General features: G+C 44.2%; 1 protein-coding gene and 2 long non-coding RNA genes across 9 annotated transcripts in view; 2 read left to right on the forward strand and 1 right to left on the reverse strand.

The window, feature by feature from the left end:
* The window catches only part of LOC311113203, a 49,006-nt gene extending 46,022 nt beyond the window's left edge, over positions 1-2,984 (forward strand). For all 3 annotated transcript variants that reach the window (XR_014610977.1, XR_014610978.1, XR_014610979.1), the window contains 3 exons: positions 1,648-1,699; positions 2,089-2,131; positions 2,845-2,984. This is a non-coding gene — a long non-coding RNA (uncharacterized lncRNA). The remainder of the gene's footprint in view (positions 1-1,647; positions 1,700-2,088; positions 2,132-2,844) is intronic.
* A 5,041-nt stretch (positions 2,985-8,025) lies between these two features.
* On the forward strand, positions 8,026-13,531 carry LOC311113204. 4 transcript variants are annotated; one of them, XR_014610981.1, is made up of 13 exons: positions 8,027-8,089; positions 8,576-8,618; positions 8,824-8,917; positions 9,369-9,411; positions 9,760-9,809; positions 10,087-10,140; positions 10,501-10,549; positions 10,995-11,031; positions 11,276-11,334; positions 11,522-11,585; positions 12,192-12,243; positions 12,628-12,670; positions 13,392-13,531. It is a non-coding gene; the product is annotated as an uncharacterized lncRNA (long non-coding RNA). The 4 variants fall into 4 exon arrangements; XR_014610980.1 differs by lacking the exon at positions 10,087-10,140 and having other exon boundaries at positions 8,026-8,089; XR_014610983.1 differs by lacking the exon at positions 9,369-9,411 and having other exon boundaries at positions 8,029-8,089.
* A 2,559-nt stretch (positions 13,532-16,090) lies between these two features.
* arl2 (ADP-ribosylation factor-like 2) lies at positions 16,091-18,958 on the reverse strand. Of its 2 annotated transcripts, XM_084156223.1 has the most exons (6): positions 18,733-18,958; positions 18,171-18,281; positions 17,863-18,025; positions 17,251-17,331; positions 16,951-17,122; positions 16,217-16,760 (listed from the first exon to the last, which is right to left on the reverse strand). In XM_084156223.1, the coding sequence occupies exons 1-5, from the start codon at positions 18,795-18,797 to the stop codon at positions 16,988-16,990; spliced, it is 555 nt and encodes a 184-aa protein (XP_084012349.1). In that variant the 5' UTR covers positions 18,798-18,958; the 3' UTR covers positions 16,217-16,760; positions 16,951-16,987. The 2 variants fall into 2 exon arrangements, with proteins under 2 accessions (XP_084012348.1, XP_084012349.1); XM_084156222.1 differs by having other exon boundaries at positions 16,091-17,122.
* Between the last annotated feature and the right edge of the window lie 3,487 nt (positions 18,959-22,445).

The following is a 22,445-nucleotide window of genomic DNA, read 5'->3' on the forward strand; positions in this document are numbered from 1 at the left end:
CGTTCAGTGACTGACTAGAGATGCGATGTCATGGGAAATGAATCTTAACCAGAGCCTTAGCCACGAGCTATTACCACCAGCCTAGTGTTAAAACTCACTGCAAACAAGTGTTGACGTTTGGTAGTCATGGTGACTCTGGCTCCTGGTGATGACACCCGCACGCGTCTTACGCCCTGCGTCAACGACAGAACCTGCAAAGGTGGACCCACTGGCGTTGCCAGGGCAACAAGGGGACGGCTCGTTGGGGTTACCAACTGTCTGATGGGACCAGAGACTAAACACATAAAATGGCTGTTGACTCTGCATTGTTTATCTAAAATGGCTGCCATTTTGGTTTCAGTAGATGCAGAGTAATTCACAACTCTAGTAGCAGCACAAATCACTGGGGTGGATGGGCTACTCGGACGTAGTCGGTTTATTTCTCCCTAACCTGTTTCTGTTATTTTACAGTACCATCAATGCAGTTGAAGCAGGATGGAGTCTGAAGGTTAGTATTCTAACGTCCAAGTAACTCCATTCTTGACCTGATGTAGTACAGGGTCTTTGTCAGCACTTTCCCATATTTAGTCTCTCAGGGTGATAGCGCTGCTCTGGGATCAGTTCCCTTTTTATTTTAGATGATATTACCTCCCTGGTCTGATGTAACAATCAGTTTCCCCCCCTCTGATCTATCAGTCAATAAAGCAGTCTTTAATGTACTGCTGGTCATGTTTATTCCTTCTCCCCTTCAGGACCTGACGGTGGTACCAGACTAGTCACTAGTAGACACTTGTTACTGCACTACCTCAAGGTGTGTATGATTTGACCTAACTTCTGTCCTTTTTTTATAACGTAGAAGTGATGATTTCCTATTACCGCCCCAGTCTGATGTTAAGCTGACTGATTGGTTATCGAACTGATCTATAGAGATGGGGGGGCAACTTTGATGTACTGCTGTTTTTAGCGCATTAATTTAGATTTAAAATCTCCTCTTCCAGGTCCTAACTGTTGTTCTAGACTGGCCACTAGAAGGAAACTCTTTGCTGTGAAATGAAGTCAAAGGTGTGTAATTTAAGTTATTAGGTGTGGAGGTGTAGCACAACCAGCTGGCAGATGGTGCCGTTTCATTTGTCATCTGCGTCCAACTGCAATCAATGCTACTTCCTGATGTTCAGCCAATAAGGTTGCAGCAGTCTCTGGCTGAAGGCAAGGCGCAACATGAGTAGTTAGCATTAGCCAGTCTAGCGTGGTGGAAAAATGTATTAAGACTAAGCATGTTTGGATGCCAGGGGACAAACTGAATAATAGATGTGAATGGAATAATGGTGCTGTCTGCCTGCTGGTTTGGGCTAGTAGAAGTGATGATTTCCTATTACCGCCCCAGTCTGATGTAAAACTGACTGATTGGTTACCGAACTGATCTACACTACAGCAGTGTTTCCTGGTCCTGGGGACCCCGAGGAGTGCACATGGCTCTTGTCCTAGTTCTACACACCTGACTCAAATAATCACAGGTTTGAGTTGGATCAGGTGTGTAGTGCTAGGGCAAAAACAAATGTTGACCTCTTTGGGTCCCCAGGGTTAGAATTCCACTGCTGTAGACTGATCCCATGTCTGGCTACTAGTTCGTTAAATGTCACTTCATGCTTTCCTACTTTGTCCCTCTAGTGTTCTGCCCCCCCACCTGGTTGAGGTCCTAGTGTCTGCAGTCTATGGAAAGGTGGGTGACTTGTTTTGACCGTATCTTAAACCACCTTCCACATGAGGCATTCTGGAATGTTGTATATGATGAATTCGTTGTATCATCCAGTCAGGTGACAATCCTGTCCAGTGCTCTTGGGCTGGATAAGGTCTCGTCTCCCATCGGCCCTCCTGTGGGTTGGGCAGGCACTGACAAGCCTGTTTGGTGGCAGGGGTAAGGTGGGCTGCCTGCCTGGAGGGAGGGTGTCTGGGTGGGGGGCTTGACCCCGGACCCTGGACCACTGGCTGGATGGCTGCAATGACTGAACAAAATAAAGCTGATCTCGTTTCAGAATGCTCTGCATGTAGTCTAGTTATCTAAGATTGGGATAATTTGGTTTTCAAACTGTTCTGTTTTTTTTTTTCTAGCTCGTTGGCTGTTGAAGTGTTGCTGTCCTGGTGGAGTGGGAAGGTGTGTACTGGTTCCAGTTTTATAATGCACTCAGTATAGAGAACACAGTCCTAATATTGAGTTTGCCCTCAACAGCCTCAATTTGTCAGGGCATGGACTCTACAAGGTGTCGAAAGCGTTCCACAGGGATGCTGGCCCATGACACAACTGTGGGTCGGCGTTGGCTGGCTGTCCTTTGGGTGGTGGACCATTCTTGATACATGCTAGAAACTGTTGCGCTTGACAAACCTAAAAGTGTTGCAGTTGACACAAACCGGTGTGCCTGTCGCCTACCGTACCCCGTTCAAATGCTCTTTTGTCTTCTCCATTCAACCTCTGAATGGCGCAAATAAACAATCCACGTCTCTTCATCTCTAATTGATGTTTAACAAGAGACATCAATGGGGAAGCTTTCGCCTGGTCAGTCTGTCATGGCAAGAGCAGGTGTTTGCTGTTTTGTACACTGTCTATGTATTATAATGGAAAGGGGCCCAACTTAATATTAGGAAGAAGTTCTTAATGTACGCTACTGTTGCATGGTCCTCTTGGACGTCCCACTGAACCATGCAATGTGTTCCACACCACATACTCTGACGTGATGAGTTCTCATTACTGCCCCAGTCTGATGTAAAGCTGACTGATTGGTTACCCCTCTGATCAAGTCATCTCATAGCTTGTTTCCTTGTCCCTACAGTGTCACCAGGATTTAATTCTCACCCTATTTTCCCCTCTAGTGCTCGTGGTGTCCACCGGCTCGCACTCCTGTTTGGGCAGCAAGGAAGTGGGGCAGTCTCGTTGGAACTGGGAAAACCAGGCCAAGTCAATTCAACCCCTGACTATGTGTTTTGCTGAATAAATAAATCTACAAATGTGATGCTTTTTTTCTTTCTTGGCAGTAGGAAATCAGACTTGGTCCATTTGGCCATTTTGAATGAGCCATTTGGTGTGCTGAATTCAATACTGAACAATGACATTTCCTGTCATCTCAAATCTTTACACATTTATTCTAAGTGGTTCTAAAGCAGATGTGACCGTTTTCACTGGCTATAGAAAGCAGACTTATTTTCCTTATTTTACGCCATTGATTTGTTTTTGAAAGGGTGTTATTGTAGGCAGCATGTTTAGGCGCCAGGCTGGGTCAGTTTATAGATAATATATGGCATAACGGTTAATTTATGCTGCAATCCATACTGCCAATAATGGTGGATGAGGTGTTCGCTCAGGCGCTTTTCCATGTTGGGGGAAAAAGGTATGTTTCGGTATATTTAACTGGGTGGATCACATTGACATCAATGCTATAGTTTGCCAGCTTGTACAAGCTCTGAGTTCAGCTTCAAAGGCGCTGCATTTACGGTGATGTGGCCTCTGCTGAAGTCAGGGCATTCATACTACAATCGCGGAGCCATGCAGAGTTGTTGTCAAGGAAGTGAGTTTGGGTTTATATAGAATCAGATCAATGCGGCTCTGTATGAGCCCTCCGAATTATTTCACAATTTGAGACGCACAGTGATGAGGTGGGGAGCTCAATTTGGCCTCTGACCACTACACGTTAATTTAGCGTTTGTTCTGACTGCACTACTTCCAAGGTATACCATTTTGGTTACAGAGATGAAATGATTTGTTTTTGGGGCCTGTTTCCTGGACACAGATTGAGCCTAATCCTGGACTGCATTACATTAGAATTAACATACTGTACAGTTAATATTGTTTAGTGCTGGGTTTGGTCTGCGTTCTAACGGCACCGATAACATTTTCGGATCAAGAATAAATTGCCTTTTTAGATTACACATTTTCTGAAATGGTAAACCTGACCATTATAGCATGTGCTTTTATTACAAATACTTAAATTAAATGGTGTAAGCTGATTTTAGAAAAATAAACTAGATTTAAGCCTGCGTTTACCACAGACCTTGTTCAGTGTTGATCCGAACACTCAATTTTCCCATAGGATTTGTCCATCGAACCATGGCGGAGTTTGTGCCTACAAAAAGATACCATTACTATTGCTCTCTATAGCAGCTGGGTCTAGTCCAGGGTTCTTCAATTCCGGTCCTGGAGGGCTGAAACACTTGTTTTTTATTTCTACCTGGTAGTTAATTGCACTCACTTGGTGTCCCAGGTCTGAATTAGCCCCTGATTAGAAGGAGAGGATGAAAAACAGAGGTGTCTCGGCCCTCCAGGACCGGAATTGAAGAACCCTGGTCTAGTCTACCGAGTTAATTGAATACAAAAAAAAAAACCCGGCGAGTGGTTTTCCTCTTTAAGGAATACCTGGAATAGTAAAAAAGTAATCATTCTACCCACAGAGGGGGCCCCCATTAAAAAATAAAAATGGGGTGGTTGTCCCACTGGCTATCATAAATTGAATGCACTAATTTGTAAATCGCTCTGGATAAGAGCGTCTATTAAATGACGTAAACGTAGTCTCGCTTCCTCTTCCGTCTCAAACCTCATCAGCGCACTCTTTCTACATCTATCCTCTTCTAATTGCACTTCAGTTCTGTATGCAATAGTAGGATAGAATACCTGTATGTCTCTTGTGGTGAATTGGGCTAGTGCAGCAAAACACCACAGTCCTATAATCTGCCATAGTGGTTCGGCGAAGTTTGATCAATAATTAAGACTATTAGTGTATGGGACAATATATATAAAAAAGTATGATTGGTATAAAATGCCTTTTATCACTCAGATGGATGGGATTTTCTGTGGCATTAAAAAGGTCTCAGTCTGACTTTGGACATGCCAAATAACCTTTCACCTGACTGCTGCTGCATGCTTTCCTTAAAGGAAAGGGCCACCTAAAACCTATATTTTGGTATTGGCAAAATATGGGGTGATTTCTGTATTTTGAAAGTGACATGTCTTATAATAATATGACATTTAGCAGACGCTTTTATCCAAAGCAACTTACAGTCATGCGTGCATACATTTTTGTGTATGGGTGGTCCCGGGGTTCGAACCCACTACCTTGGCGTTACAAGCGCCGTGCTCTACCAGCTGAGCTACAGAGGACCACAGAGAACTTGATTGCTTACAAGGTTCATGCGAGTGACTGACTGCACAAAGGAGCAAACCCCATACCCTCATAAGCAATGTGGCAGTACACCCAGAACATTGCTCTGGGAACTAGGAGTGATACAATAGCTCCGTTTCAAGGTAGGAAGCCTTGTGTGGTATAAATCAGTCATATACAGGAACCAACCATGCTTATAACTTGTTTGCGTAGCAGTATAGAAGGACTGAAAGGGAACCTCTTTTTAGAGTTTGTATTGAGTTTGTAAACCTCTCCACGCATTAAAGATTACTTCATTTACTTTTGAGTTTGAGTCCTTAGTGGTGAATTTACACGACAATTCCAACATTGGACTAATTAAGCAAATACCAAAATAGTTGTTGGATGGAGTTTCTTTAACTGGTTTCTAGAACTCCCTGGAAAACTGTATTTTATGGTACTATTCTGCAGTGATGAAATTAAAACCTTTTCAAGACATGAAGTCAAACAGTTACACACTAACCATGGTGGGGTGAGTGAATTTAATAAATAGTTACACACCAACACTAACCATGGTGGGGTGAGTGAATTGAATAACAGATACATTGAAGTGAGGCACTGGTTGGCAGACAACCAACCAACCACTGTAAACAGTTCTAACTCAGTATGATGGTACTGTCTAGTAGCATCCTAACAGATCTGAGAGGTGTACTACAAAGCAGGATCAATGAGTTAGTTAGCTAATTTTGATAAACAACCCAAAATAACTTGATTTGAGTTGATTCAAAACGCTGAGTTTAGATGTGCGTTTTGGTTGAGTCAATTAGACCACGCCCATTTCAAGCTTACCGGTATCTTTCTAAAAATGTTCTCCTGCTTTGTAGTATCCCTCTGTTTGTGATGTCATCCCTCTGTTTGTGATGTCAACCCTCTGTTTGTGATGTTATCCCTCTGTTTGTGATGTCAACCCTCTGTTTGTGATGTCATCCCTCTGTTTGTGATGTCATCCCTCTGTTTGTGATGTCATCCCACGCCTTGTTGTTTGGCATGACAAGCAGTGCAGTGGCATGATGGCACAAACTGGTACCCAGACTGGCCTACTAGTGTTTCTCAACCATTTTCTAATTAGGGACAGGAAAGCTATGTTTTGTGCGATTGTTATTATTGTTTGAGGTGACTACCAGAACATGTGAAGCTTGGATATGTGAGGTATGCGGTGAGAGCATTTGTGTCCAAACCATTACAGTGTGGAGATTGTAAAGGATATGGTCATGTGTCAAATGTTTGCAGACGAGAGAAGTATGATAATGTAGAATCTGCGAATGGAAAATGTTGCAACTGTGGTGGGGATCATACTCCGCACTTCCTTGAGTGCCCTGTTAGGGTGGAGGAGGTCGAGGTGTCAAGGATCAGGGCTGCGCAGCGGATCTCCTATGTGGTGGCGGTGAAGAGAGTCGAAGGGAAAGAGGCAACAGTGTTGAAGATAATGCGGTGAATGCATTGAAACCAGTTGCTAGTGTTTTAAGTCAATCGGGTGATCTGGATACACTCATTGTGAAGAAGGTGGATTTTGTGGCATTTCTAGCCACAGTGATTAATTGTACAGCACAAGTGTCCAAGAAATAGTCCGGGTAGCCATTTGATTAGCTGTTCGGGAGTCTTATGGCTTGGGGGTAGAAGCTGTTAAGAAGCCTTTTGTACCTAGACTTGGCGCTCCGGTACCGCTTGCCGTGCGGTAGCAGAGCGAACAGTCTATGACTAAAATTTTTAGGGCCTTCCTCTGACACCGCCTGGTATAGAGGTCCTGGATGGCAGGAAGCTTGGCCCCAGCGATGTACTGGGCCGTACGCACTACCCTCTGTAGTGCCTTGCGGTCAGAGGCTGAGCAGTTGCCATACCAGGCAGTGATGCAACCAGTCAGGATGCTCTCAATGGTGCAGCTGTAGAACTTTTTGAGGATCTGAGGACCCATGCCAAATCTTTTCATTCTCCCGATGGGCAATAGGCTTTGTCGTACGCTCTTCACGACTTTCTAGGTGTGTTTGGACCATGATAGTTTGTTGGTGATGTGGACACCAAGGAACTTGAAGCTCTCAACCTGTTCCACTACAGCCCCGTCGATGAGAATGCAAACAAGACAGAGTAGTTATTTGCTCTGATTCATGTGCAGTGTTAATGAGTCTCCAGTCCTTTAGCTCACGTAGCAGACAATACCTGCTTTATGAGGTGCTACAAACCCATGGCAGTATTAAACAGATGGGTATACAGATAAGATTTAGTTGGGTCCCAGCCCATGTGGGGGTGGATGGGAACGAGGCAGTAGATGAACAGGCTAAACAAGCACTTAGTAGTGGGGATGTTGATGTTGAAGTTTCAATGAGCAAGGCAGAGGCAAAAAGACATGCAGAGATGGCAGGAGCAGTGGAATAGAGATTATAAGGGAAAGCATTTATTTCAAGTACAGAGGAAAGTCGGGGAGGGGAGGATCGCAGGAAGGGACAGAAGAGAGGAGGCTATTTTTTACAAGATTAAGGGTGGGACACAGCCAGTTGAATAAGACATAAAATGTGATAGGAAAGCATCCAACAGGAAAGTGTGATTATTGTCAGGAAACAGAGACCGTGGAGCATGTATTGCTACAGTGTGGGCAGTATCAGAGGGAAAGAGAGAGGATGAGATCTAGTATGAGGGAGAAGGGGATACAGGAAATTGGTTTAAATAGTATATTGAGTAGAACTTCATTAGATATAATCTGAAATATTTTGTTATCTTTTTAAGAGCAACGGGGCTGGCAGGTAGGATTTAGTTTCTCCGTCTCTGGGCCACACTCCAGTACAGTAGGTGGCGATAATGCGCCATAACGTTGGATGCCAACCGCCGATAAACCCTACCGAAGAAGAAGATCGTTTTTGTGGCTCGTCCTGTGTCAACTTGTTCATGTTCTCCTTTCAAGATGCCGACGTCTCGGGAGAGAATGTGCCGCTCGGGTAAGCTGCTGACATGGTACAATGACTCACTCTGCGGCAATAAAATGATGCAAGCGAACGTTAGTTTAATAACTGGCTAGCTTGGTGTTTGTCGTTAGCGACTAGCTAACCACGTGTCATGTTGGTGTTAGCTAGTAGGCTAGCTGGCCAGTTAGTAGAAGTACACCATTATTCATAGTAAACCCAACGTTAGAGGTCTGTGCTACGGTGATGATAAAATGAACTCTCTCTTACCGAATCAGCCTTTGAAGAAGACACTTCTTTACCAGATTCTGAGTAGCATTTGGCCCCAGTTTCGACCCGTTGATTCCCATACTGGTACCCTGTTCTCAATAGTGCAGTACTTATTAACATGGCTCTGGTCCAAAGTAGTACACTGTATTGGAAATACGGTGCCATTTGCGACGCTACCAATATCGTGTTCTATATGCCTACATGTTGCCTATTTAAAAATGGAACTCCCTAACTTTTCCCCCTGATCAACAGAAATGCAGGACAGATGCCAGGGAAGTCCAGAACACATTGACATGTGAGTGCATTGACTTGTGTCCTGCTACTCAGCCCTTCACCTTAAAGAGAGACTTTGGTATCTAAATGATGATCCTCAAAGAGAAGCATATGTCTGATTTTTGGTGATGCTAACTTTGATCTGATAGCCTCCTTGCTATGTGTTCCAAAGCCTCTTGTAATATACAGGCTTGTAAGTCACTAATGTAGATGTGTCCTTTGCTTAGGTCTGTGTTGTTTGCAACATGACTTTGTGACTTCAAGGCATCTGAACAGAATCTCCACTTCGAGTTCCATTCCGGAATAGGAATGCGTGTGCTGGTGAGTTCCATTTGAGTTTGTTCATTGGTGTTCATGACAGTTCCAATGGCACCAAATCTGCTATATGGTACACTGCTTTTGACCATAAACCGGGGAAGTAGTGCACTATATATGACTCTCTCTGGCCTTTAAATGATGATCCATTGACAAGCATATTTGAAATGTTACCCCATCTCCCTTAATGCACCTTGAAGGGTATTAGGTGGGACTTTGGATGCAGACTCTTTCACTAGCCCCTTTTGGTTGGCCGACTATTCAAGATGGCCTCTTGGAATTACTGTTTAGTTGCCATGGCTACCGGTACATGCTACAGTCCCAATGATGACAAACTTAGCTCACTTTGAACCGATGTGAAACGACATGAACTACTGAGTGACTGTAGCTAATGCAGCAGCTTTATGTTTTTAAATAGTTTACAACCAAACAGTAACTTTATTTTCTTAATTAACAGACATGGGGGTAAAGTTCCTGAGGGATAAACACTACCTTCACTGGTGAGTTCTTAATCCAAAACTCAAACTGAATTCTCCACTATGTGTAGGATTGGTCTTCCACCAGTACAGTGGGTGAATCCCAAATGGCACCCTATTCCTTGTGCACTACTTTTGACCTTGGCCAGTCTGTCTCGTCAAAAGTAGTGCACTGCGTAAGGACTGGGGTGCCATTTGGGCCTAGTGTTGAACCAGTCACTTTAACACGCTGCAGTCCCAATGATGACAAACTTAGCTCACTTTGACCCGATGTGAAACGACATGAACTACTGAGTGACTGTAGCTAATGCAGCAGTAATGTTTGATTTCTTAAGCGTCGTACTAATAAAATCTATGCCTTTCATTCTACAGGGTTTGCGCTCTGTGGTCAGTGGAATTGCAACATGGACTCAAACACACTGGTAAGTTGCGGTTCTAAAACGGTCTCAAATGGCTCCCTCTATAGTACACTACTTTTGATAGAGCTTTAAGGGCCCTGGTCAAAAGTAGTGCACTAAAGGGAAGTCTTTCCCAGAATAACAATCGTTCTCTGCGACCACATGATGATAAACCTTCTTGGAATCTCGTTCGTCTGAATTCCTGTTGATGTTAAATGACCTGACACCCTGCAGCGTAGTAAAGAACGCTTGCTTGACTGTTGTTGCAGTCTAGTTACACGTCCTCCATTTTGTTTTACAGTTGACTGTCCTGAAACAAGATGGCTGGTGTTCTGGGCTGCTCTAAGCTATGCATGTAAGGAGCCATCCAGTCTAAATGGATATTTTAATACCAGTGTCTTAACTTGTCCTAAAGTGGTAGTTTCAATGTGTAGTTTGGCCTTTTTAAATGTAGTATTAGTATGTACACAACTTTTTTTAACTTAGCTGAACGCAACACCTTTGTAGTTTGAGTTATCTTGTCCCTCTGCTGAACATGATGAATATTCTCTTTGGAATCTCGTTCGTCTGAACTCCTGTTGAGAAAAGGAATAGCTGACTTCAGCAGAGGACTACGTAACCCTGTCATAAGGGCTACTTATGTTACGGCTAACACCTTCCTTGTACCCATCTGGTCCTCAGAAAGACATTAACCTGACGCGTTTTGTCTTGGTAGGTTTCCTCTGTATGTGGCTGGGCAGGGAGCCGTGATGGCAGCTAGACAGGTGAGTTTAGGTTAATATGAGGACGTTCAGTGACTGACTAGAGATGCGATGTCATGGGAAATGAATCTTAACCAGAGCCTTAGCCACGAGCTATTACCACCAGCCTAGTGTTAAAACTCACTGCAAACAAGTGTTGACGTTTGGTAGTCATGGTGACTCTGGCTCCTGGTGATGACACCCGCACGCGTCTTATGCCCTGCGTCAACGACAGAACCTGCAAAGGTGGACCCACTGGCGTTGCCAGGGCAACAAGGGGACGGCTCGTTGGGGTTACCAACTGTCTGATGGGACCAGAGACAAAACACATAAAATGGCCGCCATTTTGGTTTCAGTAGATGCAGAGTAATTCACAAAACGCTAGTAGCAGCACAAATCACTGGGGTGGATGGGCTACTCGGACGTAGTCAGGTTTATTTCTCCCTAACCTGTTTCTGTTATTTTACAGTACCATCAATGCAGTTGAAGCAGGATGGAGTCTGAAGGTTAGTATTCTAACGTCCAAGTAACTACATTCTTGACCTGATGTAGTACAGGGTCTTTGTCAGCACTTTCCCATATTTAGTCTCTCAGGGTGATAGTGCTGCTCTGGGATCAGTTCCCTTTTTATTTTAGATTATATTACCTCCCTGGTCTGATGTAACAATCAGTCCCCCCCCCTCTGATCTATCAGACAATAAAGCAGTCTTTAATGTACTGCTGGTCATGTTTATTCCTTCTCCCCTTCAGGACCTGACGGTGGTACCAGACTAGTCACTAGTAGACACTTGTTACTGCACTACCTCAAGGTGTGTATGATTTGACCTCACTTCTGTCCTTTTTTTATAATGTAGAAGTGATGATTTCCTATTACCGCCCCAGTCTGATGTTAAGCTGACTGATTGGTTATCGAACTGATCTATAGAGATGGGGGGGCAACTTTGATGTACTGATGTTTTTAGCGCATTAATTTAGATTTAAAATCTCCTCTTCCAGGTCCTAACTGTTGTACTAGACTGGCCACTAGAAGGAAACTCTTTGCTGTGAAATGAAGTCAAAGGTGTGTAATTTAAGTTATTAGGTGTGGAGGTGTAGCACAACCAGCTGGCAGATGGTGCCGTTTCATTTGTCATCTGCGTCCAACTGCAATCAATGCTACTTCCTGACGTTCAGCCAATAAGGTTGCAGCAGTCTCTGGCTGAAGGCAAGGCGCAACATGAGTAGTTAGCATTAGCCAGTCTAGCGTGGTGGAAAAACGTATTAAGACTAAGCATGTTTGGATGCCAGGGGACAAACTGAATAATAGATGTGAATGGAATAATGGTGCTGTCTGCCTGCTGGTTTGGGCTAGTAGAAGTGATGATTTCCTATTACCGCCCCAGTCTGATGTAAAACTGACTGATTGGTTACCGAACTGATCTACACTACAGCAGTGTTTCCTGGTCCTGGGGACCCCGAGGAGTGCACATGGCTCTTGTCCTAGTTCTACACACCTGACTCAAATAATCAGAGGTTTGAGTTGGATCAGGTGTGTAGTGCTAGGGCAGAAACTAATGTTGACCTCTTTGGGTCCCCAGGGTTAGAATTCCACTGCTGTAGACTGATCCCGTGTCTGACCACTAGTTGGTTAAATGTCACTTCATGCTCTCCTACTTTGTCCCTCTAGTGTTCTGCCCCCCCACCTGGTTGAGGTCCTAGTGTCTGCAGTCTATGGAAAGGTGGGTGACTTGTTTTGACCGTATCTTAAACCACCTTCCACATGAGGCATTCTGGAATGTTGTATATGATGAACTTGACTCATCCAGTCAGGTGACAATCCTGTCCAGTGCTCTTGGGCTGGATAAGGTCTCGTCTCCCATCGGCCCTCCTGTGGGTTGGGCAGGCACTGACAAGCCTGTTTGGTGGCAGGGGTAAGGTGGGCTGCCTGCCTGGAGGGAGGGTGTCTGGGTGGGGGGCTTGACCCCGGACCCTGGACCACTGGCTGGATGGCTGCAATGACTGAACAAAATAAAGCTGATCTCGTTTCAGAATGCTCTGCATGTAGTCTAGTCATCTAAGATTGGGATTATTTGGTTTTCAAACTGTTCTGTTTTTTTTTCTAGCTCGTTGGCTGTTGAAGTGTTGCTGTCCTGGTGGAGTGGGAAGGTGTGTACTGGTTACGGTTCCAGTTTTATAATGCACTCAGTATAGAGAACACATTCCTAATATTGAGTTTGCCCTCAACAGCCTCAATTTGTCAGGGCATGGACTCTACAAGGTGTCGAAAGCGTTCCACAGGGATGCTGGCCCATGACACAACTGTGGGTCGGCGTTGGCTGGCTGTCCTTTGGGTGGTGGACCATTCTTGATACACGCTAGAAACTGTTGAGCTCGACAAACCTAAAAGTGTTGCAGTTGACACAAACCGGTGTGCCTGGCACCTACCGTACCCCGTTCAAATGCTCTTTTGTCTTCTCCATTCACCCTCTGAATGGCGCAAATAAACAATCCACGTCTCTTCATCTCTAATTGATGTTTAACAAGAGACATCAATGGGGAAGCTTTCGCCTGGTCAGTCTGTCATGGCAAGAGCAGGTGTTTGCTGTTTTGTACACTGTCTATGTATTATAATGGAAAGGGGGCCCAACTTAATATTAGGAAGAAGTTCTTAATGTACGCTACTGTTGCATGGTCCTCTTGGACGTCCCACTGAACCATGCAATGTGTTCCACACCACATACTCTGACGTGATGAGTTCTCATTACCGCCCCAGTCTGATGTAAAGCTGACTGATTGGTTACCCCTCTGATCAAGTCATCTCATAGCTTGTTGACTTGTCCCTACAGTGTCACCAGGATTTAATTCTCACCCTATTTTTCCCCTCTAGTGCTCGTGTTGTTCACCGGCTCGCTCTCCTGTTTGGGCAGCAAGGAAGTGGGACAGTCTCGTTGGAACTGGGAAAACCAGGCCAAGTCAATTCAACCCCTGACTATGTGTTTTGCTGAATAAATAAATCTACAAATGTGATGCTTTTTTCTTTCTTGGCAGTAGGAAATCAGACTTGGTAAATACAGCCATTTTGAATGAGCCATTTGGTGTGCTGAATTCAATACTGAACAATGACATTTCCTGTCATCTCAAATCTTTACACATTTATTCTAAGTGGTTCTAAAGCAGATGTGACCGTTTTCACTGGCTATAGAAAGCAGACTTATTTTCCTTATTTGAAGCCATTGATGTGTTTTTGAAAGGGTGTTATTGTAGGCAGCATGTTCAGGCTCCAACCCCAGGCTGGGTCAGTGTATAGATAATATATGGCATAACGGTTAATTTATGCTGCAATCCATACTGCCAATAATGGTGGATGAGGTGTTCGCTCAGGCGCTTTTCCATGTTGGGGAAAAAGGTAAGTTACGGTATATTTAACTGGGTGGATCACATTGACATCAATGCTATAGTTTGCCAGCTTGTACAAGCTCTGAGTTCAGTTTCAAAGGCGCTGCATTTACGGTGATATGGCCTCTGCTGAAGTCTGGGCATTCATACTACAACCGCGGAGCCATGCAGAGTTGTTGTCAAGGAAGTGAGTTTGGGTTTATATAGAATCATATCAATGCGGCTCTGTATGAGCCCTCAGAATTGTTACACAATTTGAGACGCTCAGTGATGCGGTGGGGAGCTCAATTTGGGCTCTGACCACTACACGTTAATTTAGCGTTTGTTCTGACTGCACTACTTCCAAGGTATACAATTTTGGTTACAGAGATGAAATGATTTGTTTTTGGGGCCTGTTTCCTGGACACAGATTGAGCCTAATCCTGGACTGCATTACATTAGAATTAACATACTGTACAGTTAATATTGTTTAGTGCTGGGTTTGGTCTGCGTTCTTACGGCACCGATAACATTTTCGGATCAAGAATAAATTGCCTTTTAGATTACACATTTTCTGAAATGGTAAACCTGACCATTATAGCATGTGCTTTTATTACAAATACTTAAATTAAATGGTGTAAGCTGATTTTAGAAGGGAAAAAAAAGTTAAGCCTGCGTTTACCACAGACCTTGTTCAGTGTTGATCCGAACACTCAATTTTCCCATAGGATTTGTCCATCGAACCATGGCGGAGTTTGTGCCTACAAAAAGATACCATTACTATTGCTCTCTATAGCAGCTGGGTCTAGTCCAGGGTTCTTCAATTCTGGTCCTGGAGGGCCGAAACACTTGTTCTTTATTTCTACCTGGTAGTTAATTGCACTCACCTGGTGTCCCAGGTCTGAATAAGCCCCTGATTAGAAGGAGAGGATGAAAAACAGAGGTGTCTCGGCCCTCCAGGACCGGAATTGAAGAACCCTGGTCTAGTCTACCGAGTTAATTGAATACAAAAAAAAAAACCAGCGAGTGGTTTTCCTCTTTAAGGAATACCTGGAATAGTAAAAAAGTAATCCTTCTACCCCCACCCATAAAAAAAATTAAAATGGGGTGGTTGTCCCACTGGCTATCATAAATTGAATGCACTAATTTGTAAATCGCTCTGGATAAGAGCGTCTGCTAAATGACGTAAACGTAGTCTCGCTTCCTCTTCCGTCTCAAACCTCATCAGCGCGCACTTTCTACATCTATCCTCTTCTAATTGCACTTCAGTTCTGTATGCAATAGTAGGATAGAATACCTGTATGTCTCTTGTGGTGAATTGGGCTAGTGCAGCAAAACACCACTGTCCTATAATCTGGGCCATAGTGGTTCGGCGAAGCTTGATCAGGAATTAAGACTATTAGTGTATGGGACAATATATATTTTTTAAAAAGTATGATTGGTATAAAATGCCTTTTATCACTCAGATGGATGGGATTTTCTGTGGCATTAAAAAGGTCTCAGTCTGACTTTGGACATGCCAAATAACCTTTCACCTGACTGCTGCTGCATGCTTTCCTTAAAGGAAAGTGCCTCCTAAAACCTATATTTTGGTATTGGCAAAATGCATCATATGGGGGTGATTTCTGTATTTTGAAAGTGACATGTCTTGAGAACTTGATTGCTTACTAGGTTCATGCGAGTGACTGACTGCACAAAGGAGTAAACCCCATACCCTCATAAGCAATGTGGCAGTACACCCATTACATTGCTCTGGGAACTAGGAGTGATACAATAGCTCCGTTTCAAGGTAGGAAGCCTTGTGTGGTATAAATCAGTCATATACAGGAACCAACCATGCTTATAACTTGTTTGCGTAGCAGGGCGGCAGGTAGCTTAGTGGGTAAGAGCGTTGTGCCAGTAACCGAAAGGTCGCTGGTTCTAATCCCCGAGCCGACTAGGTGAAAAATCTGTCGATGTGCCCTTAAGCAAGGCACTTAACCCTAATTGCTCCTGTAAGTCGCTCTGGATAAGAGCGTCTGCTAAATGACTAAAATGTAAATGTAAATGTAAGTATAGAAGGACTGAAAGGGAACCTCTTTAGAGTTTGTATTGAGTTTGTGAACCTCTCCACGCATTAAAGATTACTTCATTTACTTTTGAGTTTGAGTCCTTAGTGGTGAATTTCCACGACAATTCCAACATTGGACTAATTAAGCAAATACCAAAATAGTTGTTGGATGGAGTTTCTTTAACTGGTTTCTAGAACTCCCTGGAAAACTGTATTTTATGGTACTATTCTGCAGTGATGAAATTAAAACCTTTTCAAGACATGAAGTCAAACAGTTACACACTAACCATGGTGAGGTATGAATTTAATAAATAGTTACACACCAACACTAACCATGGTGGGGTGAGTGAATTTAATAACAGATACATTGAAGTGAGGCACTGGTTGGCAGACAACCAACCAACCACTGTAAACAGTTCTAACTCAGTATGATGGTACTGTCTAGTAGCATCCTAACAGATCTGAGAGGTGTACTACAAAGCAGGATCAATGAGTTAGTTAGCTAATTTTGATAAACAACCCAAAATCACTTGATTTGAGTTTATTCAAAACGCTGAACTTAGATGTGCGTTTTGGTTGAGTCAATTAGACCACGCACATTTCAAGCTTACCGGTATCTTTCTAAAAATGTTCTCCTGCTTTGTAGTATCCCTCTGTTTGTGATGTCATCCCTCTGTTTGTGATGTCATCCCTCTGTTTGTGATGTCATCCCTCTGTTTGTGATGTCATCCCTCTGTTTGTGATGTCATCCCACTCCTTGTTGTTTGGCATGACAAGCAGTGCAGTGGCATGATGGCACAAACTGGTACCCAGACTTGCCTACTAGTGTTTCTCAACCTTTTTCTAATTAGGGACAGGAAAGCTAGGTTTTGTGCGATTGCACATTCAGGGGTGGTTTCCTGGAAACCAATTAACCCTAGTCCTGGACTGAAAAACATCTGTGTCTATGAAACTATCCCCTAAAACTAGCATTATATAGCAAACAACATCCCACAGACCGGAGGTTGAGAAACACTGAAGCTTCTTCAGATGCGTTTTATTAATGCAAACCCGGGGTGTTAATCTGCAGTGAAGACGCGTGCAGCGATGTCATCCAGTAGCCAGTCTACTCCTGTCAGTAGGTTCTCTCCTGTCACAGCACTGCAGCCGATGATACACCAGTGATGGGTCTTAATGTCATCCAGGCCCAGGGCCTACACACACACACACACACACAGTAAGAGATGAAGTATTTCCAACCAACTGATGATAAAAACACAGAAATTGTGAGGGAGTCAGTGTGTGTGTGTGTGTGTGTGTGTAGGGGGAACTGTGTTCTCACCTCTCGTATGGTCTCTTTACTCAGGGATCCAGGAAGGTCCTGTTTGTTGGCGAACACAAGGAGAGTAGCTCCTGATAACCTCTAGAGAAAGGGAGAGAGGAAGAAAGAGAGAGAGGGGGGGGGGGGGGGGGGGGGGGGGGTAGATAAAGGAAGGGAGAGAGGGGGGTAGATAAAGGAAGGGAGAGAGGGGGTAGATAAAGGAAGGGAGAGAGGGGGGGTAGATAAAGCATTTTGAGAGAGAGGGGGTAGATAAAGGAAGGGAGAGAGGGGGGTAGATAAAGCATTTTGAGAGAGAGGGGGTAGATAAAGGAAGGGAGAGAGAGAGGGGGGTAGATAAAGGAAGGGAGAGAGGGGGGGGTAGATAAAGCATTTTGAGAGAGAGGGGGTAGATAAAGGAAGGGAGAGAGAGAGGGGGGTAGATAAAGGAAGGGAGAGAGGGGGGGTAGATAAAGGAATGGAGAGAGAGAGAAGTTAGTCATTCATTCATATGTGTGTGTGTGTGTGTGTGTGTGTGTGTGTGTTGGGGGTATGCGCTCCACCTTTTGTGTGTGTTTGAGAGTTTGTGTGTGTTTACTCCTCTGTGTGTTTAAGTGTGTGTAACCCTCTAGGTACCTCCTCCAGCAGCAGAGAGCTGAGTTCCTGTCTGCAATCCTCCAGCCTCAGTCTGTCTGCGCTGTCTACCACCCACACCAGCCCATCGGTGCTCTCAAAGTAGTTCCTCCAGTAAGAACGAAGGGATTTCTGACCGCCCACATCCCAGATGTTCAACTTGAACCTGAGGATAGGGAGAGTGGAGGACGAGGAGAAGAGAGGAGTGAATGAACGGTTAAATAAAAGTGTGTGAAGTCTCCCGTCTGCCTAAGATAAGGGGTGCAAGATGACCCTCCTGATGATGATAACGGTAGCGTGTTTTGACTCACCCTTTATGCTCCAAGGTTTTGATATTGAACCCCAGTGTAGGAGAGATGGTGCTCACGTCCTCGCCATTGAACTTCTTCAGAATAGTGGTCTTACCAGCGTTGTCTAGACCCCTGTAGTACATGGTTAAGGACTGGAACTGGCCAGGGGGACCTCCGTACAGATTAGAAGGTGACACACACACATTATCATCATCATCATTTGCACCACTTGTATTAGGCAGGGATAGCCATATAGCTGAGTAATCGTTTAACCAGTGGGTTAACAAACGTAGCTTATAAACATCGCAAGATATGTAGCCTAGCTATGGGTGTGACGGGCAGATAGTCGCAGTAGCTAGCTAGGCCTACTTGCCGACAGGCGAAGCTAGATGACCATAGCTAACTGGCCACTTAGAAAACACAACTGTATCAGACCCAAAAGTCAGGCGACAAAACTAGTCCGATCACATAGGTAGATAAACCACTTTCATCCGCATATCTACGTTATGTAGCTATAGCTAGGTAAACATCGTCGCTGACTAACTCATCACAACTCTTCTTTCATTATCAGCAGAAAGGATACAACATAAGTAGTCGCATCTCTCTCTCCTTGTGCTTCATTTTCTTCAGTATCGTCAGCAAACCCATCGTGACGAACGTTTGATAAACTACGTAATATAAAGTGAAGTAATACACGATATATGATGTTATAATATCAACACATTATAATAGTTTTTCTCATGACTGTTGCTAGCTAACACAAGCACGCAGCTCCAAGACAAGTAGGAAGTTGATACTAAAGTAGCCCCGCCCACTCTAATCGCGGATTAGTGGATGTTTGGGACAAACGCCAGATCAAAATATGATTGGTTTACTTCAACGTCACTCAAAGGCTTTAGGCTATTTTATTCGTCAACCGCCGCCAAGGCAAGGGCGCAGCTGTGTACCACCTAATTCAGAGGGAGCGACATAGACCTTTAGAAACGTATATTTTGGTTTCCACTAGTTACCACAGCGAAAGAGTCCAAATTGGCTGCATTGTTAAAATTCATGAAAACAAAAATGTGCTTTTTGGTCTTGGTTAGGGTTGGGCATAATGTTAGCAATGGGTTTAGGGTTGGGTTTAAAATCAAATTTTAAGACGAGGAATTAGGCGGGCTATATGACTTTGTGGTTGTGGTAACTAGTTAAGACATTATATTTTGCGACAAAATAGCGCCACCTGCCGTTCATATCAGGGACGACAACTTTTGGAGTTATTGTAGGCAGCTGTGCAAGCAAGGTGAGTTCTTGGGAAAAGGTAGATTGTTCAAAATGAACATTAGAGATGATAGGTTAACTCCACACTTGACATTCTATGGAGACAATAACATCAGGCTGTAGTGTCATCGGGTTTAGAGTTTTTTTTTATCCTAATAGTAATTTACATTTACGTCATTTAGCAGACGCTCTTATCCAGAGCGACTTACAGTTAGTGAGTGCATACATTTTTCATACTGGCCCCTCGTGGGAATCGAACCCACAACCCTGGCGTTGCAAGCGCCATGCTCTACCAACTGAGCTCACGGGAAATAATGGTAATCCCATTTAATGGTAATCCCATTTCCACTACTACTATTATTATTGCTGTTGGTCCCACCATTGTTGTTATATGTATACTTTGACAATGTAAGTAATTGAACTTGCCATGTCAATAAAGTCTATTTAATTTAATTTAATTGAAATACTCTACATTATCAAAAGTATGTGGACACATGCTCGTCGAATATCTCATTCCAAAATCATGGGCATTAATTTGGAGTTGGTCCCCCCTTTGCTGCTATAACAGCCTCCACTCTTCTGGGAAGGCGTTCCACTAGATGTTGGAACATTGCTGCGGGGACTTGCTTCCATTCAGCCACAAGAGCATTAGTGAGGTCGCGCACTGACGTTGGGCGATTAGGCCTGGCTCGCAGTCTGTGTTCCAATTTATCCCAAAGGTGTTCGATTGGTTTGAGGTCAGGGCTCTGTGCAGGCCAGTCAAGTTCTTCCCCACCGATCTCGACAAACCATTTCTGTATGGATCTCGCTTTGTGCACGGGGGCACTGTCATGCTGAAACAGGAAAGGGCCTTCTCCAAACTGTTGCCACAAAGTTGGAAGCACAGAATCGTCTAGAATGTCATTGTATGCTGTAGTGTTAAGATTTCCCTTTACTGGAACCAAGGGGCCTGAACCATGAAAAACAGCCCCAGACCATTATTCCTTTTCCACCTAACTTTACAGTTGGCACTATACATTGGGGCAGGTAGCATTCTCCTGGCATCCGCCAAACCCAGATTTGTTCGTCGGACTGCCAGATGGTGAAAAGTGATTAATCACTCCAGAAAACGCATTTCCACTGCTCCAGAGTCCAATGCGGCGAGCTTTACACCACTCCAGTCAAAGCTTGCCATTGCGCATGGTGATCTTAGGCTTGTGTGCGGCTGCTCAGCCATGGAAACCCATTTCATTAATAATAATAATATGCCGTTTAGCAGGTGCTTTTATCCAAAGCAACTTACAGTCATGCGTGCACACATTTTTTTTTGTTTTTTTGTGTATGGGTGGTCCCGGGGATCCTTGGCGTTACAAGCGCCGTGCTCTACCAGCTGAGCTACAGAGAACCAGTTCTCCTGACGAGCAGTTATTGTGCTGATGTTGCTTCTAGAGGCAGTTTGGAACTCGGTAGTGAGTGTTGCAACCCGGAAAGACGATTTGTACACGCTTCAGAACTCTGCGGTCCCGTTCTGTGAGCTTGTGTGGCCTACCACTTTGTTGCTCCAAGACGTTTCCACTTCCCCATAAAAGCACTTACAGTTGACCGGGGCAGCTCTAGCAGGGCAGACATTTTATGAACTGACTTGTTGGAAAGGTGTCATCCTATGACGGTGCCACGTTGAAAGTAAGGCAATTCTACTGCCAATGTTTGTGAATGGCTGTGTGCTCGATTTTATAGACCTGTCAGCAATGGGTGTGGCTGAAATAGCCCAATCCACTAATTTGAAGGGGTGTCCACATACTTTTGTATATATAGTGTATATCCAGTTATGATCAAATAATTTAGTCAGTTATTTGACGTTTCTTATCCGATTTGTGATTAGGCTGTGATGATAAGATAAAACTCAACATGGGGTCCTTCTCCTCTCTTACACTGACTTACAAAATGCCTGCTGTTGATCTTTGTGGTGATGTGTAACAATTTGTACAATCGTATGTAGCCTACAATCTACCTGATCTTCTCAAAATATAAGTAGGCCTATGGCTCTTGGCTATCCACGATCCGTGCCCGCGAAAATTCCCGGCGTTTCTGCTTCACATTCCCGCACCGTGCCTACGCTTCCTTCAAGTTATAAAATTCCCAGCGCGTGGGGGCGAAAAAAAAAAAAGCACAGTCAAATATGGTCATGTATGCGGCGCGCCCATTGACCAACTTCCCCCCGTTTCTTTGCAACCATGCCATTTAGAATAAACTGAAACTGAAAGCATAACGCCCTAGCTCCGCTCCTCTCCCCCCATCCCCTCATCCCCTACTGTACAAAAAAAGTGGGCGTTTTCTACAAACATTATAAGAGTGAAAGCACGCTCCAGCTTCTGCAATGAAGGCGTAAAGAGAGCTCTGCAGGTAAACTGACAGCCAATACCCTGCTCATTTATCCAAGAACGCGCTGTAGGCTTTTAAAGCAAGTTGAGAAGATCACAGGAATACCGGTGATGCTGGTGACCATTTAGAAACGATCCCTTTATTTGCTGCTGCGGTTGACCGTGCACCATATGGGACCTTTACTAACAGATATGCCGCTGGTGGCATCGTTCATGGACTCGCGATCAGAAGGCAGCGGCACGTCTTTCTCCGGTGAGGACTGCCCCAGCCCATCTGAATCGGTAAGTTACACTCAAGTTTATTGAGATAATAATAGCATGTCACTGCATAGGATCAATCATTTTAATAATTAATCACTTATAGGCTAGTATAAGTATTCAGATGATGAGATTATGATGAAATTGTTTGTGATGCTGGTCCAATACTTTCTCAGTTCTGCATCTACAGTAGACTATAAAACAGCAGCCAGTGTTCATATATGATGTGCAGGGTTTTGCAGTGAATCAAGGTCTTGCTTGCACACCTTGTAGCTCTCCATGACCAAAAGTGGTATCACCTGGGTGCACAGGTGGCCAGATCACTAGTTATAGATCACCTGGGTGCACAGGTGGCCAGATCACTAGTTATAGATCACCTGGGTGCACAGGTGGCCAGATCACTAGTTATAGATCACCT

The sequence above is a fragment of the Coregonus lavaretus genome (genome assembly GCF_964263955.1).
Source record: "Coregonus lavaretus genome assembly, chromosome: 39".
NCBI lineage: Eukaryota > Metazoa > Chordata > Actinopteri > Salmoniformes > Salmonidae > Coregonus > Coregonus lavaretus.